This window comes from Ambystoma mexicanum, chromosome 4q (assembly GCF_040938575.1).
Source record: "Ambystoma mexicanum isolate Mex_15411 chromosome 4q, UKY_AmexF1_1, whole genome shotgun sequence".
NCBI classification, from domain to species: domain Eukaryota; kingdom Metazoa; phylum Chordata; class Amphibia; order Caudata; family Ambystomatidae; genus Ambystoma; species Ambystoma mexicanum.
In genome coordinates, this window is record NC_090928.1 from 216,746,993 (window position 1) to 216,765,575 (window position 18,583).

Sequence of the window (18,583 nt, forward strand, 5' to 3'; positions counted from 1 at the left end):
TCTCCCAACACTCATTCGCACCTATGGCCTTTCTTGCTATAGCTACACAGACATCCAAATCGTCTTCAAATTCACAAAGAGCCCCTCGTCATCTTCCACGGATCTCACAGGTCTCTCAGAATTCGAACACTGGATTACTGCCAACCACCAGCTTCTCAACCCAGGAAAAACTGAGATCATGCTCTGCATGAAGACTGCCCTCTTCGCCCACCCCGTGGCCGCTCTGTCCAGGCACGCTCCTCACGACCTCCAAGACAAATATTAAAAAAAAAAGCATGGATGCAGACCTGACCATCACATCAATTACGTGACAAAAAAAGATGCCACCTACACATGCGCATTCTCCTCTGCATCTTCACCTACCTGACCTTCCCACAGTTTCCCTGATCGTTACCATCCTTTCACGCATAAGACCATGCCAATGCCCTAAATCTGGTGCCCCCCCCCCCCGCATCACAACTAAGAAAACTCCAAAACGTACAAAACACTGCTGCAAGGCTCTTCCTGGCCCTAGAGATCACACCCACCCTTCTATGTCCTAAACGGGCTGCCGATCGGGCAGCAATCCACCTTAAAGGCAATCCCCCACTGATCTCTTCAAACAAGGACCAGAATATCTGCAGTATAAACATGCTCGCTACAGGCCAATCAGACCTCAGATCAGGCACAGACTCATGACGCAAGTGGCAAAATCAACCAGAATAGGACTTTACTTTTTCACAGTCCAGGCACCCACCATCTGGAACGCAATCCCATTTAACATCCGCTGCAACTTGCCTTCAGGAAGGCTCTCAAGACCTGGTACTTCCCCTTTAGCATCTTCACAGACTTGGTCAATCACATGGGTGAACTATTACCCACCACTGACAGAAATGCGGGGGCACCAGAGTCGTCAACAAGGTGGGACATAGCCCCCCCACAGAATGCATCTTAGTCAGACCTTTGATAAGCTCTGCAAGACCACATTGAACTGGGGTTCAGCCTTGCTTCGCTGGAATATCAAGCTCTCGATCACAATGAATAGCTGTATCCCGTCCAGGGGGTCAGCTCACCCACCTCCGTACATACATCTACAATGAGCTCTGCTTGATATCATCCACCACATCACCACCTCCAATAGAACACAGCAGAGTCCTGCAAAAAAATGTGTCCCAGCTGTTCACATAATCAGTATCCTTGACTCTCCTACCTCCCTAAGAATGTCAGAACACCCACCTTCTCATCTGATACTATGGATAGCTAAAAATGACCTTTGCGCAGGCTAAAAATGCCCACGCATATTTTAGAGATCCTTTCTTCACATCTCAGACTACGGTCCTCCGAAGGGTGTTCATCCCCACATCGCTTCGAGGCCCATCAAATGGCAGTAGGTGCTCTACAAATGTCAATTAACATTCAATCTACAGCTATGCAAATTAGTGCCAACGCATGCCAGGACAACAGAATAAAAAAGGCAAATGCATCCAATACTTCCAAACACAGAAAAATCTACCTAATACCAAAAATAAAATATAGCTCACAGCTGTGAAGTAGGTGCTTCCATTTTGGATTCATCCGTATGTTCTGTGTCATCAACAAAATCAAACGTGTCCATCAATCTCTGAAACAAAAATTTAGAAGCACCATTTATTATGTACAAATGTGAACCAAATAACTTTCAATGCAATCTCATTCTCACAAAAAATGCTGCTTTGTTTTATTCGACCTCAATAATGACTCAATCATAAGTGTCCCAACTGAGAACAAGACCCTATTTATATTGTTGCAATTAACCCAGAAATGGCATACATTACTTACCATAATCATATTTCTGATGCTTGTATCAGACTAGATCAACATGCTTTGCATAGGCAGACATCTAGTGGTAGGCTATTACACACAAGGTTTCTTGAATAAACAATTATTAATTTGTCAGTTAGAATAAGCCTTCTTCAGAAGGGAGCAATATAAAAAGTAACACCCAAATACACTTCAATACTGTACACTTTTAGTTTCTAAATCAGTAAAGTCCCTTTTGGCTATCAAAGCTGGCTTAACCATCTTGAATTTTTTGTAGCAGTAGGAAAAGGTTGGGGGTGGAAATGTCCAGCACAACTCTCAGGCCCGCCTGATGCTTCTTCTGAATGGCGTAAATCCTGGAGTAAAAGCCCAAGCCTCGCTGGGAGGCTGGGACTCCTCCAACTCATGGCTCGTGACGAGCGACCGGATCTCCGCCAAAAGAGTTGCTGTCCCAACCTGTGGGAGTAGAGGGGAGGAGGGAGGAGAGGCTGGGACAGGCAGGCGGTACACTGTGGAGACTACAGAGGCTCCAGGTGTCTGCGAAATTCTGGCACCGAAATGTGCATGGTGAGCAAGCCTGCCCCCTACTGGAGAAACGTGGACCCGGAGGGGTGCGTCATGACTTCTTTCCCTCTTAGGCTGTTGCGGAAGAGGGGGACTGGAAAAAGCCCTTGCCCTCAACCCCACCCTTTGTTGTTTGCGCCGATGTTTGGACGGCGAACGATCAGGCTGAGTGGACCTTTGCTCTTGGAAGGCATGGAATCCTCCGTACGTACGCCCCTTCTCAGTGCGCTGCTGTGACTCGGTGTACGGTTTGGGAGTGGTCTTTGTAAGGATGGATAAAGACTTGGCCGTTTGAGAGCAGTTTTTCTTATTATCCAGCTCCTCGTCCGTTGTGGAGTGGAAGAGGTCCCCCCCCCCCTTCAAATGGAAGATCTAGTATGCGTTCCTGGACATCCAGGTGGAATATCGTAGCACAGAGCCAGGACTTTCTTCTCATATCCGTGGCAATACAGATGGCATAGCCAGAGGTGTCAATGTGGGCCACGGAGGACTACATGATGTCCTGCGCCACAATCTTGGCCTCCGTCAATCCCACCTTGAATCGTGATTGGCTCTGTGCTGGAAGCTCTGGGAGGAAATCCGCAATTTCCCGCTAGAGCATCTGTTTAACGGCTGCCAACATGGCATCCGCGTTGGCCTTACGAAGGTGCAAGGACGCGTTGGAATACAGTTTCTTCCCGTACGCCTCCAAGATCATCTTTTTGCCTAGCAGCGCCGCAGAGGAGGCGGCTGAGGACGACTGAGGTTTGGAGTACGTTGATGCCGCAGCGATCCCTGAGGAGTGTGGCTGAGGATGGGCCGATTGCAAGAGTGTATCCCCGTTCCATCTGCCTGTACTTGGCAACCAGGTGTTTATTCACCGGCTGGGCTGAGTGGGGCTTGAGTCATCCCTTCTTGGCCAAGGCAACTACATCCTTATGCATTGGGATGCCCGTTCTGGCAACAAGATGTAGCGTGAGGACTTCTGTGAGTACTATCTCTGCTGGTAGCTCGATCTCAGGCTGAGGAACGCCCAAGTACTCCATCAGCCCTGCCAGTCGTTCGTGGAAGGCCTTGGCTGAAGACTGCGTGTCGGGGTGCTCCTCCTCATCTGTGTCCACCTATGGGTCCGGGTTGTCCAGCACCGGAGGAGGGGTGCTAGGAGCTAAGGTGTGGAGACCCGAGCCGGAGGCTGGTATGGAACCACCTGAACAATCGGTTGGGGGGGGGGGGGGGGTCGGAGCGGGTTGCTTTGGCTGAACCGGGACCGGGGGGAGCCTGTACTGGGGCCTGCAGCACCGTGGCCAATGGAGGGAGCAAGTCCCTGATGGCGCCCGAGGATGAACCCCATCTGTGGAGATTTCATGAGCCCGAGTAACTTTTCAAAAAACCTGCCCTCGCAGGCTGGGTTGGTGGTAGGCGATATTGATGGTGTAGCTGGCAGCTGCTGGAGCCGCTGCATGCCCTGCCCATATGGACATAGCGGGAACCTGCCTTGCACGAAGGAAGGGTAAGCTGTAGGCCACATACCTGGTTGACACCAGTCCCACCTCGACACACGGTCCTCCACCTGCCTTCCCTGGAGCAGAGTCGGCCGGATGTCTGGATTTTCGGGCACGGCGGCCTTTGTTGAGCTGCCTTCCACATGCCTGCGTCGTGTTGCTCGGCTCACTGGGCCCAGCACCGTCCAGGACTCTAGAGTGTGGATCATGGGGCCTACCCTGTTCCTCAAGCTGAGGCCCGGTAGGCGTTTCGCCCTCGGCGGATCTGCCGGTAGAACTGCGTAAAGGCACCCCCTCGGACATGCCGGTACTAGGGCATAGCCCCTCAGGTGAATACCCGGTAAAAGAACCTTCCGGTCCCTGAGCAAGGTCACTGGGAGGATCTACTGATCCCTCGGCCTGTTGGCCGGTAGCTGATAAGGCCGCGGTGCTAGTACCAGGGACCCTCCCACGATGGCGAGTCCTTGGGACGGAGTCTCCCTTGCAGGGTGCACTGGAAAAGAGCGGTCCTAACTTGGGCTTGGATCCATGAAAGACCAAGTCCTTTAGGTCCTCGGGAGGCGATCTGTGGAAGAGCTCCCTCCACCTGGCTAGTCTGTTCTTCAGAGACCTCAAGGAAAGCACGTTGAACGTGGTACAAGCTTGCCAGCCGTGGTCTGGGCCAAGGCACCGTAGGCAGAGGGCATGGGGGGGGGGGGTCTTTAGTCAGGAAGATCACATTGCAGGATGTACACCTGCTGAACCCTGTAGAAGAACAAGTTTCGATTGGATGTTCCTCCAACGTATTCCACATCTTTGACATGTAATGTCCACAACTGTGTACTTCGGAAACTTTTTCGGCAGAGGCCGTCCTGCGTCAATGGCATGTGGTCGATGAACCTCCAAGGACTCAGTTGAGGGCAACGTCACTGGATGTCATAAATAGGACGCACGCCGCCCGTAGCCTCAGTTTATGTTTTTTCCCCCAGAACGTCTGGCACCAATCCAATGCCTGCTTGACTGCACGTAGCCTTGCGGAAACGTAAGCCGCAACCGCATAGGAAATTCACCAGAGGCGGGGGGGCGATGTGGAACGCAGAGGAACATCCAATCGAAAGAACGGAACCAGTCGGTAAGTAACTTGTTCTTAGAATGGATTGTGTCCTCCAACGTATTCCACATCTTTGACAGACTCCCAAAGCAGTACCAGCAAACGGAAAAGAAAAGAATTTAGAGTACCCAATCAGATGGCGGAATAAAGAACCACCTTACCAAAGGCCATATCTTGACCATGGATCGTATCCAGGGAATGTTTAACAAAGGAGTGGATAGAAGTCGATGTGGCTGCATCACAAATATTCCTAAGAGAGCTTCCTGTTGTAGGGCTGTGGAAGTAACCACGCACCTAGTGAAATGAGCTCGCAACTTCTCAGGAGGGCCCTTACCCGCCAATCGGCAACACTCAGTAATGGTGAGGATAATCCAGCTGGACAAGGTCTGTTTGGTAACAGCCTGGCCAAATCAGTGTCCAGCATATGTCACAAATAGTTGATCGTCCACTCTGACCCTGGACATCCTAGAAATATAAAAGCTCAGAGCTCTCCTAGAATCCAACCTATGGAGTTGCCCTTCTTGCTTACCAGGATGATGAGGAGGATAGAAAGAAGGAAGAACCACTTTCTGACTCAAATGAAATTCACATATTACCTTAGGTAGAAGGAAAGGCGAGCCCTTAGTACAACCCTGTCTTTGTGGAACACAGTAAAGCGCGGCTTAGATGAAAGTGCCTGCAATTCACTCACTTTGCGAGTGGAAGTAACCGCAACCAAGAACACTGTCTTGAAGGACAATAATCTCAAAGGACAAGAGTGCAAAGGGTCAAACTGAGCACCCATTAGAAATTTAAAAAACCAAATTCAAACCCCAAACTGGCACCTGGAAAGAGGATGGCGGGAACAGTTAGTCCTTTATGAAATTGGGAAATCAAAGGAATCGTGTTTAACATTCTTCAGACGAGCGCTTAAATATAGACAGCGCCGCCAGGTAACCTTTAATGGTAGCCACTTGAAGGCCCATGTGGGCCAAAGAAAGTAAGAAAGACAAAACCATAGGCATGGAACACTGAAAAGGATCAACATTTTGTCCTCTGCACCAGTAGCAAAATGTACGCCAATGACAACAGTACAGGGATTTTGTTGCTGATCTCCTGGACGAAAGCAACAACTCCGATACATCATCCGGGAGGTCCCAATCCTTACATCTCAACCTTTCGATATGAAGCTTGAGAGTCCTGCCCTCTGGATGGAGAACCTGGCCCCCCCCCCCTCTCTCGAGATCAGATCCTCTTGGTAGGGAAGACGGCGTGGAGGACAGATGGATATTTCTAGACGGTCCAGGTACCACACTCTCCTGGCCCAATCTGGAGCAATGAGGATCATGTGGGATCCGAACCTCCATAACACTTGAGGAATGACGGGGACTGGAGGAAACGCATACAGCCCTGGGAATGACCAATATACTACGAATGAGTCTCCAAAGGCTCCTATTGGAGGAAGTTCCCTTGAGCAGAATCTCTTGCACTTCCGGTTGGCACTGGTGGCGAAGACATCCACTTGCGGGGTTCTCCAAAGGGAGAAGATTTCCAGAAGGACTTCCTGAACCAACTCCCACTCGTAAGAGATTGTGCTCGGTCTGCTCAGTGTCCGCCGCTGCATTTTCATCTCTGGCCAGATGAACTGCTGAGATCGAAAATTCCACTGTGTTGTCTGTCATGATCAGGACACTCTTCCCCTGCACAGACGGCAGAAAGCCTTCAGGGCTAGCCTGATGGCCCTCAGCTCTAACAGGTTGATATGGAGTTTGCACTCCGACTGAGACCAATGACCGCTGGCGGTCAAGTCGGCCTGAGCGCCTCATCCTGTGAGGGAAGCATCCGTCACTACAGTCACCTATGGCCATGATTGACAAAAACGCTCCCCCTTCACCAAATTCCTTTCGTTGGCACACAGGAGATCATGGGAGACAGATCGGAATCTGAACAGGATCCGACAACGTGCCCGAGAACTGCAACCACTGCATCTTGAGGGCCCATTGCAGGGATCTCTTCCTCAGCCTGGCCTCTGGCACCAGAAAAATGCAGGATGCCATAAGGATGGGCAACCTTAAGAATTCGACAAGCCGGGAGACTCTGGGCATGTTGAAACTTGTCTAACATCTGCACAATAGGATGAGCCCTCACCCTGGGAGGCGAGCACTTGCCCAAGTCCCCACAGTCCCGATGTACTGGAGCTGTTGGGTAGGTGTCAGATGCGACCTCTTGAAATTGAGGGAGAAGCCCAGGCTGTGGAGGCAGTGGCAGGTGAGACCGAGGTGATCCAATGCTTGCTCGGGAGAACGCGCACCTATCAGCCAGTCGTCCAGGTAGGGGTAGACATGAAATCCCCCTTGCCTCAGATACGCTGCCACCACCACCATTAGCTTGGTGAAGACCCTCGGGACGGAGGTCAATCCGAATTGCAGGACCCAAAACTGAAAGTGCGAGTCGCCAGCCACAAACCTCAGGTACTTTCGGTGCTTGGGATGAATCGCACATGAAAGTACGCATCCTGAAGGTCCAGAGACACCAACCAATCCTGAAGTTGAAGGGCCTGGAGGACTTGAGAAAGAGTGACCATCTTGAACTTTTCCTTCCTGCAAAGTTTGTTCAGCAAACGCTGTCCAGGATGGGTCTAAATCCCCAGTCTTTCTTTGGAATACCATCCCTTGTTCCTCTGCTACAGGCACTAGTTCTATAGTGCCTTTCTCCAGCAGGGTCAAGATTTCCTGCACAAGGAGCAGATTTGAAACCTTCAAAGAGATTCCCCAGTGAATTGTCGTGAGGGTGCTTTAGTAAGGGAAGGCAATAGCCATGGGCTATGGTATCCAGAACCCACGCATCCAAAGTAATAGCTCCCCATTCTTCAAGATGCTGAGGCAGTCTGCCACTAACCGGCGAACCATGGGACATGGCCTCTTGACTGTTTTGGAACAGCTGTGGCAGCGCCTGAAGGCAAAGAGGCAGCTGCCTGAGTGGCTTTGGTACCTCCATTTCCCTGACCACCACGGGTACTTTTACGCTGGACCCTTTTACTGGCTGCTCCCCTCGTTCTACCGAAGGGGGCGTAGTAACGAACAGAGCTTCCCCTCTACTGCTGTCCCCTAGGACGAAAAGGCGGAGGCTGTTGCACAGCTGCGCTTAAAGATTTTGCCACAGCTTTTGAGGTCTGCAACCTCTCAAGGCTCGCGTCAGCCTTGCTGCCAAACACATGCGCGTCATCAAAGGGCATGTTCAAAAGACGGGCTTGCACATCAGGAGCAAAACCAGATTTCCGCAACCACACAAATCTGCATATAACAGTGCTCGCAGCCATGGACCGGCTAATACTGTTGGCTGTGTCCAAACCCGACTGAAGGGATTCACACATGGCATCCTTGCAATCGTGCACGAGAGCAAGGAACACATCCTTTTCTTCCCCCTCAGGAATATGCTCAGCCGCAAGAGAAACAGTTCCACAGAGTGTGTGACAATCTTGCCAAGGCACAAGTGGAGTTGGCCGATTTCAGCGCCATACTCGCCGCAGAAAACACCTTGCGTGCCTAACCGTCGAAGCGTTTGTCGTCTTTATCAGGAGGGATGGTAAGGTACGCCCCCTGCCTCGAGGTGGCCGTAGCCGCCTGAACCACCAAACTCTCAGGAGTGGGGTGAGATGAGTTAGCTGGGGTCGCTACCGGTAGGTATTTCTTGGTGAACGACCTGTTAACTGCCGAAAAAGATTCCGGGGTCTGCCAAGCAGCCACAACTCTTTTCTGCAAGGTCAAATGAAATGGCAACACAGTGTCAGAGGACGGACCTTGATCCAAAATGTCTTAAGTCATTCTGAATAAAAGCTTCAGGAGGACTGGACCAACCAAGGTATTCAGTTACTCTAGCCATAAGTCCCCTGTATGACTCAGCATGAGCTCGAGGCTCAGGCCTGCCAAATTCCACCTCAGGCCAAGTGTCCAGGCCACTAGCGTCATTAAGAGATTGTCTCAAGGTCTTCCAATTGGCTATCCCCTGAAAAAAAGGAGCCACATCAGGCTCAACCCTGTCAAGATCTAAATCTGGCCTCTCCTCCTCCTCCTCGTAGATGTCATCCAGAGGGAGGTAAAAAACTGTCAGAACAACCGAGGGTCTGGAGTCCATAACAGGCCTGACAGACTTGGAAGTAGCCTTCCTAGGAGGATACACAGTATCAGGGATGTCCGATGGTAATTTATGGCCAAAAATCCCCAAAGGCGTCACGAGCGCTGATGGCTACGGCGTCGACTGCGTCTACGTCGACAATGCTGCCGACGGCACAGAGGGCTGATATGAAGGCAAAGCTTCGACATCGTATCCGACGGACGTTGCGCCGTCGACAACGCCTTGGAGCCCTTAGCAGGTTTCTGCGGTCTCACTGGGGACGAGGACCGAGACCTGGAAGCACGTCTTTTGCGACCATCATGCGCCTTGTCCGACCGGGACCTCGAAGGTTCCCTATGAGGATCGTGCTGAGGACCAGAGCCCGAAGGCGTACGAGTCATGGATCGAGATCGTTCCTTGCCAACTCCATTAGAAGGCGCAGACGGAACTGTGCCCTGCAATTGGAAAATCGCCAACATCTGCTCCCTAAAGGTAGCCCATTCCTCCGGAGTCGAGGACTTCGTTGGACAAGCCACTTTCCTTGCAGCGCCATTCTCCGAGGACGGGGAAGGAGACCGGTGACTGCGCTTCCTAGAACGCAGATACAAGGATGACGAATGGCGGGAAACACTTCGGGACCAAGACCCCCGGGACTCCTTCCAACGCAGAGAGTCACCACTCGAATCGTCGGAGGACATGCCCTTGGACTTGGATTTACGGGACTTACTGGGTTCCTAACCACTACCTACCTGAAGCTTTCACTTATGCTCCTGCAAGGCCTTAGCAGTTAGCAACTGGCATTTGAAACAGTCAGTGTCGTCACTCTCACCCAAGCACCACAAACAAATGCGATACGGGCCGGTAATCGACATTTTTGACTTGCAGTCCCGGCAAGGCTTGAAGCCAGACCGCGGAGTCATAGGGGTTGAAGAAGACTACCTATTCACAAGGAATACACGAGGCTCGCCGAGTCTCCGAAGCAAACATGTTTGTGGAAAAAACGAAAACTGAGGCTACGGGCGCCGTGCGTCCTAGTTATAACATCCGGTGACATCGCCTTCGACAGAGGCCTTCAGGGGACATCGACGCAGGACGCCCTCTGCCGAAAAAGTTTCCGAAGTACACAGCTGTGGACATTACATGTCAAAGTTGTGGAATACCTTGGAGGAAACAATCAGTTCGAAGTGTGACGCCCGAGGACTGGGTACCTGAATGATAAAAGACAAAAAAGACAAAGAAAAAGTATCCGAGCGTGGAATTACATGGCCGAAGCCAAAACCAGGAACGCTAGTGAATTCGGCTCGTTCCAGTCGGTGTGGAAAAGTGGACTGAGGCATAGTGCCGGAGGGCAGATTTAGGGCAGCGCATGCTCCCAGGGCCGCACCCCCATGCGCCTCTAAAGTTAAAAGGGGGAAGAAGGTTTTTGCTGGGGGGGGGGGGGGGAGGTTGTGTCTCCCGTCCCTCGCGAGGGATGCCCATGCAGTAGAGAGTAAAGGGGACGGGACGTAAGAGTAATAACTATTTTTAACAGAAACCTTGAGTGCAAGTGTTACTTGGCTACTTGTATTTATGGATTTCATTTGTACAGCTCTACAGCTCACATTTACCCATCTTGAGAAAGGCCTGGCTGCTCAGTCACACCACCAACTTGCGAAGTACAGACTTATACCAAAAGGTGGGTTACCCAACACCAAGCAAATACATGTTGACTAGACTCACAGTGTGACTGCATCAATTATTACCTAACGGGAGATGTTTCAGGCTTGCATGATTTGCATTCTGGGATTAATAGCTTTTTTCAGGATGTAAAAAATAAAACTCCAATATTTAGTTAGCTTAACCGCCTTCTATAAGGATTTTACAGGTTGCTGCAATTTGTGTATTTTTTAAGTAAACTCTACAAGACAGTATTATGGGCCTTCAAATCAGAAACGTAAATATTTGCACAGAGTAAACTAGGTTAAATTTTCTGCTTCACTTTCAGCTATAGTGTGATCTTGGACAAATAATGTCTTGCTCTCACTTAACTGCAAACAGTTGAGTCTTTGTAAGTGATTAAGTTCGCACTATATGGAAAAGCTGTCTTTACAGAGGGGAAGATTTAATGATTTTAGGGAAAAAAATGGTGTATCCTCATTCTCCCGTTCGGGGGACGCAATGCGGTCATGTAGCATTGCTTTGTTTTTGCACTGGCCCTCAGTTACATCACTCGATTTGACTGGCAGAGACTGTAGTATAGAGGATTGACTGTAGCAGAGCCAACATTCATTTCCTCCTTTTCAACTATGATAATTTTTTCAATCCTTTATTTGACTTTACAACTTTTAAGTGTGGGCAACAAAGTATGAATTTGGGGTTGGAACCCTGTGCTACCGTGGTGCTGGATGTGTCATGTGGCTCATGCCCAGTCAGTCCTGCTTCATGGGAGTCCGGAGGATCTTCCTGGAGCTCTTGGCCAACTTAAAAGCAACGCACACAAACTGGTGTTCCTCTCCCTGGCTAATCGATTCCAGCAGCAACTGCAGTGAAATTTCAACCAGCTCCGAGAGGATGCCCAGGTGGTTTACTTTTGAGTTGATGTGTCCCACCAACTCAAGGGGTCGAGGCGAATTCGGAGCTTCAACACAGCAGCAGGGCTTCACCAATGGTCCAGAAGATGCAGCAGGCGTCTCTTCCAAGTTATTCTTCGGATTCCTGCGTTCTGTGGTCGACTCAGTCTTCCAACCCAAAAAGCCTCGCCCATTCATTCCAGCCTAGCTGTCAGTCACCCAGCAGGCCAATCATCTAAGTGCATTTCTGTCTCCTAGGAGACAAAGCACAGTGGGCGTTTCGGGCACCTCCCTCACTTCCTTCTCCTGCCAGACACCCTGGAGCCAGAGGCGGGCTTCACTTGTGAACCCTGCCAAAGGCAAAGGGACCAAACCTGGTTTGGCGCGCAGAGTAACCTTTCCACAAAGAAATGGCAAAAAAAATTTAAAAAATAAGACGGGCCATTTTGACAAAAATGGCACCTTGGGTGCTTCACTGCAGCTGCGAACGTAGCCTGCAGTAAATGCACACCATGGTAGTTAAGTAAACCACTGCCACCAGCCATTCATCGAGGCAAGGGTCACATACAAAATGTTACATGAGAAGCTAGACAAAGGGGATACTAAGTAACCCTTCCAGCACCCTATTGTAAGATAGTATGTGCTGGGTCTAGAAAGTTACAAAGTCAAGTCAGTTCACTTCACTGCTCTTGGAAACAGTAGTTTATCTAAGAGAAGGTATTTAAACCTTAGGGGAATCTTCCTTGTGTCACTTCACTGAAGGTGCTGTGTGAAACAAAGTAAAAGATGATGCCTTTAATTTGTCAGACCCTACAAACAAAGGAAACAAGAGTTCAAATCACATTAAAATACCAGACAGTGGGGAGAAAAAAGGGTCTCTCTCTCCATGTTAAAAATTCAAGTCCTCAAAATCCATCAAAGTTGCTGGGGGTCTCCAAGGTAGAGAGGAATTAGCACATTTCTGAGAATTCTCCCCAACATCAACTAATCTCAGGCATACAACGGTGTCCTTTTTCATTACAGACTGAATACAGGGTATGAGAATACCAACTGGCACATGCCACATCCAGCACCATGGCAACACAGGGTTCCAACCCCAAATTCATACAGTCTTAAACACAGGGACTGCAGGAGCTCTGGCCCACCGGAACCCGAATTAAAGGCAGCAGGATATATAACCCGAAGATGAGAAACAGATACAGACAAGCGCGGAGTTCCACAGTTGCTTCAAGCTCTACCCCTCGAGTTTAGTCAACAAAGTAGGCTTTTAACTTACTTGTCTGAATTTTGTAACTTGGCATAGCCGCATGCCACAAAGTTAATATTTGCGGGAATTGGGATGTACTGAAATGGCACTGGATTTTATTTTTTTTCAAATCAGAACTGTGTGTATTAAGAATTCTTTTTAAAAGTATAACGCCTTGATTGAAATCTTCGGATTATATTTGCACGTGCAGTCCCAAAATAAAATAGAAAATACGTTTGTTGAAATAAGGCATTCAGAAGCAAGTGCACCATCCAACAAAAGGCATAAGACATACCATTTACATCGCGAGTGGGAGGCAGATTTAGCTTTTTCATTCTCAAGCGTAAAAGGAAAGTGTGTTTGTTTAATCTGCAGTGCCAAAGTTGTAACCAGTGTGATGGAGCAACTAGAAAAAGATTTCAGTACATGCAATTTTTTTTCAATTCAATGTGATGAAGCAGTTCATGTAAGTGATACTGCCCAGCTGGCAGTGTTTGTTTGAATGGTGTTTGAAGACTTCACCAACAAACAGGAATTGTTGGCGCTGAAATCCACAACCAGGGGTGTCGATATCTACGAGGTCAAGAATTTTGGAAAAACAAAAGTGCCATTAAACAAGTTGGTGGCAATAACTGATGGTGCAGCAGCAATGACTGGACATCATTCTGGTTTTGTGGCAGGTTGTATAGCTGATCCCGATTTCCCTCCACTATTGCAATACAACTGCATCATCCATCAACATGCAATTTGTGCTAAAGTGACAGGGTTTGATCATGTAATGGCCCCTGTTGTGAGAATTATTAATTAAATTTGTGCAAAGGCCAAAGAGCAAAGAATATTCAACATATTCCTGAAAGAACGATCGATATTATGGTGATATTTTGCTCCAGAAAGAAATCCAGTGGCTTAGCAGGGGAAAAATACACTGATTTCTTTCAATTTTGCCATAAATCAAATCTTTCATCGAGTCAAGCAATAAAGACAGCCAGCTTTGCAGTATTTCTTGGCTTCTTGATTTGGCACTTGGAGATTTCGGTTTGGTTCCACCTATCTCTGATAATCTGCTTTTTCAGACATCAACTTGCTGAAATCGAAGTTTCGAACCAGTCTGACGGATGAGCATCTAAGTGACTCCATCCGAGTTGCTGTTTCAAGTTACAGAGCACTGGTGGACAGCATACAGTGTCGGCCTTCGCATTGAATGTCCCGATCAGATTCCTAAATTCTGAGTCTTTTTATGAAACCGCTACTAATAAATAATGAGAGGTTTTTGGAAGTCAATATAATAGTGAATGCATATGGTTTTCCGTCTATGTATAAAGAGGAAGGGAATAGTTTCTTACCTGTAACTCCATTTCTCCAGCATTGGTATCTTTCATGGATTCACATGCTTAGAATATTCCCCGTCGACAGACTGGGAACCCTCGGTAAGCTTATAAAGCCTTTTCCCGTAGGATAAAGTTCAACACTTGTGTCCTATCTACATTGTTTTGGGCCACGCACGCCCCACTAGGACGTAGTGGTATAAATGCCCCGCCCCCGCGGCTCCCTTCAGATTTCGACCCCTCCAAAGTGGAACGGGGTGAAACAAAAATTACAAGATGATTGCATTTTGGGGAGGCCGGAGGGCTCTTGTGAATCCATGAAAGATACCAATGCTGGAGAAATGGAGTTACAGGTAAGAAACTATTCCCTTCTCCAGCATTGGATGTTTCATGGATTCACATGCTTAGTATATAATGCACAGCAGTGAACTTGAAACAATGGAGGAGGTGTAAATGCAATCCAGCACCCACCCCATCCTGCAAAAGGCGAATCATAATCAAATAGGATTCGAAACTAACAATATGCCACAGTACTGCACCGAATAACATTTATATAAGCCAAAAAAGCATACATAAAACACACGCGTTTACCTTCATGCGCATATTCGTACATATATCTATATGACAATGCATTACTTACCGTAAAAGCATTTCTGATGGTTGTATCTGCTTAGATTCACATGCTGTGCATAGGTCCGACATCCAGTGGTCACTGCGGAGTATTGCATTTTGTTTTTCGTAGTCGAAAAGGGGACGTCGACAAGGCGTGTCTGTAACACTATCCCTATAGTGACGTGCGTTGTACCCACAATCCCTCACGCATCGAGGTCCCTCTGTATTTTTCTGCCCTGAGGGAGCCTTCTAGACGTGAGCGAGTACAGAAAAGAGAGAAATATAGTAGAGGATGTCTATGTTCCTTCCATGCGAGCGGGGAGGAAGGGCGGGCGCATGTGAATCTAAGCAGATACAACCATCAGAAATGCTTTTACGGTAAGTAATGCATTGTCTTCTGATGTTTGTTAATCTGCTTAGAATCACATGCTGTGCATAGACTAGCGAGCAGTACCCGGAGTTGGCGGTGGGTTATGAGAAGGAACAGTAGAGAAAAGATGTCTTAATACTGCCTGCCCCACCTGGGAGTCAGATCTAGAGTGTGCATCTAGACAGTAGTGTTTTGTAAAGGTGTGCACAGAACTCCAGGTGGCCGCTTTGCAGATGGACTCAAGGGGAACATTTGCAATGAATGCTATGGAAGCCCCAGTGCCTCGAGTGGAATGTGCTCTTGGCTTGAAGGGTAGTTCTCTCTTAGCAAGAGTGTAACAGAGAGTGATGCATTGTACAATCCATCTAGATATAGTGGACTTAGAGACGGCATCTCCTTCTCTTCCTGCTGCCACCGAGACAAAGAACTGATTAGTCTTTCTCAGTGATCGGGTTCTTTCCATGTAGAACATGACAGCTCTGCGTACATCTAGTGTATGCAGACTTTTTTCTCCCAAGCTGGAAGGGTTTTGAAAGAACGTTGGTAGTTCTATAGATTGGTTTACATGAAATTTCGAGATGAATTTTGGTGCAAACCTTGGGTGTGTGCGAAGAACCACCTTATCCTTGTGAACTGATACGAAGGTGTCTAGTACAGAAAGAGCCTGTAGTTCACTTACTCTCCTAATGGAGGTGATAGCTATTAGGAAAGCAGTCTTAAGAGTGAGGTATTTAAGAGTTGCCCTGTGCATGGGTTCGAAAGGAGTGCCCATGAGTCTAGAAAGTACCACGTTTAAGTCCCATCCGGGAGCTGGGTTAGCTATCGGGGGGTGTATTCTCTTTACCCCTTCCATAAAGGCCTTGATAACTGGTATCTTCCACCACGACACTTTAAGTTGGGAAGTGGTGTATGCAGAAAGTGCCGCTAGGTGGACTTTAATGGAATTAAACACTAGACCTGAATCCAGTAAATGGGTCAAGTACAGAATAATGTTAGTGGCAGAGCAGTCAACCGGGTTGATGTTCTTACTTCTACACCAGATGACAAATCTTTTCCACTTGCTAGAATAGCAGTGGCGAGTATTAGGTTTTCTGGCTTCCCTGAGGATGCCCATACATCTCTGAGGGAGATGGAAATGTCCAAATTCTATGATCTCAGGAGCCAGGCTGCTAAGTTCATGGTCTGAGGGCATGGATGCAGTGTCCTGCCCTTGTCTTGTGACAGCATGTTGTACGGGCAGGGAAGTTTCATTGGGGGAGATAGGGACATCTCCATCAAGTGAGCGAACCATGGCTGCCGGGCCCACATTGGGGCTACTAGTATCATGGTAACCTGCTCCTGGTGCATCTTGTGCACCACTTTGTTGAGGAGGGGAGTCGGGGGAAAGGCGTAAACAAATTTCCCTGACCATTGAATCAACAGACCGTTCCCCTTGGACTGGTTCTGGGGGTACCTGGAGGCGTAACTTTGGCATTGTGAGTTCTCCAGGGTTGCGAACAGGTCTATTTCTGGGAAACCCCATTGCGTGAAGACGTCTAAGACGATGTCTTCGTGTAATTGCCATTCGTACTCTTTGGGTAGGGGGAAGTCTCTGCTGAGTTTGTCTGCTAGCAGATTGAGTTCCCCTGGTACATGTTGTGATAGTAGGAACATGTTGTGTTTGAGAGCCCACTTCCATATATTCTGGGACAGCTTGGACAGTCCTGGAGAGTGAGTGCCCCCTTGTTTGTTGAGATAGTGCATGGCTGTGGTGCTGTCTGTGAGGACCATCACTGTCTTTCCTTGTAAGTTTTCTTGAAAGGCTTTCAGTGCTTTGAACACTGCTAATAGTTCCAGCAGGTTTATATGCTTGGATGCTAAGCTCGGAGTCCACACTCCGTGAGCAGTCTGATGGGATAGGTGAGCCCCCCATCCTGTAAGGATGCGTCTGTGGTTAGAGTGGCTTCCACTGCGGGTGTGGCAAAAGTTTTCCCTAATAACAGGTTTTCCTTTGTCCACCACCGTAGCGAGAGAACCAAGGCCTGCGAGACCACCACCAGATCGTCCCATTGTCCGCTGGCCTGACACCACTGGCTGTAGAGCCACTCTTGCATTGGGCGCATGCGCAGGCGCGCGTGAGGTACCAAATAAATACATGACGCCATCATCCCTAGCCAGCGCATTGCTTTGCGTACCGTCACCTCTCGACCTGCCACATATTGGGGGATCTGAAACAGCATGTTTTGGACCCTCTCGTTGGAGGGGAAGACGAGGCCGTCCTTTGTTCGAATTAGAGCCCCTAGGAATTGTTTGATTTGGCTGGGGTCTAAGCTGGACTTCTTTTCGTTGATGGAGAAGCCCAGTTGGGACAAAAGGTCTACGGTCCTTTGGGTATTGGAGAAGCATGTTTCGTAAGAATCCCCTGTTATGAGCCAGTCGTCGAGGTACGGGTAAACCGGGATGGATAATCTGCGCAGGTGGGCCGCTGCCACTGCCAGTACTTTCGTAAATACCCTTGGTGCAGATGCTATCCCGAAGGGTAGTACTCTGAACTGATAGTGTTTGTTCTCTATCTTGAACCTGAGGTATTTTCTGTGCGCTGGCAACATTAAAATATGAAAGTATGCATCTTTCATGTCTAGTGTTGTCATGTAATCCCCCTGTGATAACAGTGGGATTACTTCCTGCAGGGTCACCATACGAAACTTTTGGGGTTTGACAAAGTTGTTCGCTGGGCGCAGATCTAATACAGGGCGCATGGTTAAGTCCTTTTTGGGTACAAGGAAGTACACTGAATAAATACCTTCTGTTACCTGAGATAGGGGGACAGCCTCTATAGCTTCTTTTTTCAGTAGCTCTTCTACTTCTTGAAGAAGAATGGTGAGGTGTTCCGGTGTCATGCGTCGGTTCCGTGGGGGTCTGTATTTCGGGGAACCGTTGAATTCGATGCAGTATCCGTGGGCTATGGTGGATAATACCCAGCGGTCTGACGTTATTCCCTCCCATGCTGAAAGGAACGATGTTAGCCGGCCCCCGACCGGTGATGCATGGGAGGGGACCCGAATCTTTGGGTCATTTGTTGGTATTGGGCGTGGGGCCTTTTGGACTGGAGCCGCGCCCTCTTCCTTTGCCACGCCGTTGGCCTCTTTGACTGAACTGGGTGCTCTGGTTAGCAGGCCAGTTGGTAGCAGAGTAAAATTGTTGTTGGCTTTGCTGCTGGCGTTGGCCACGAAAGGAGCGTCTATTGCCATAGCTGCGTCTGTTAGGTGGCCTAGAAATTTGGTCAAGAGTCTTGATGGTATCAAACTCCTTCTTCGCATGTTCTAGTGCCTCATCAACTGCTTTCCCAAACAGATGTGTTTGCTCTATGGGCTTATTTATTAGGGAAGCCTGAGTTTCTGGCTTAAATCCCGCGCAGCCAGACATGGCGTTTGAGAAGTATTCCTGAACCAGGGAGCGGCCAGCTGTCTCTGCGGCATCTAAGGAGTTCTTTACG

General features: G+C 48.8%; 1 protein-coding gene across 3 annotated transcripts in view; it reads right to left on the reverse strand.

The window, feature by feature from the left end:
* Positions 1 to 18,583, reverse strand: part of SCAF8 (SR-related CTD associated factor 8) — a 2,093,867-nt gene that overhangs the window by 1,501,664 nt on the left and 573,620 nt on the right. For all 3 annotated transcript variants that reach the window (XR_011268119.1, XM_069607748.1, XM_069607747.1), the window contains exon 9: positions 1,521 to 1,600. Coding sequence is in view for 2 of the 3 variants with exons in the window: in XM_069607748.1 (XP_069463849.1) it covers positions 1,521 to 1,600 (80 nt within the window). In the remaining variant the exon portion in view is untranslated. The remainder of the gene's footprint in view (positions 1 to 1,520; positions 1,601 to 18,583) is intronic.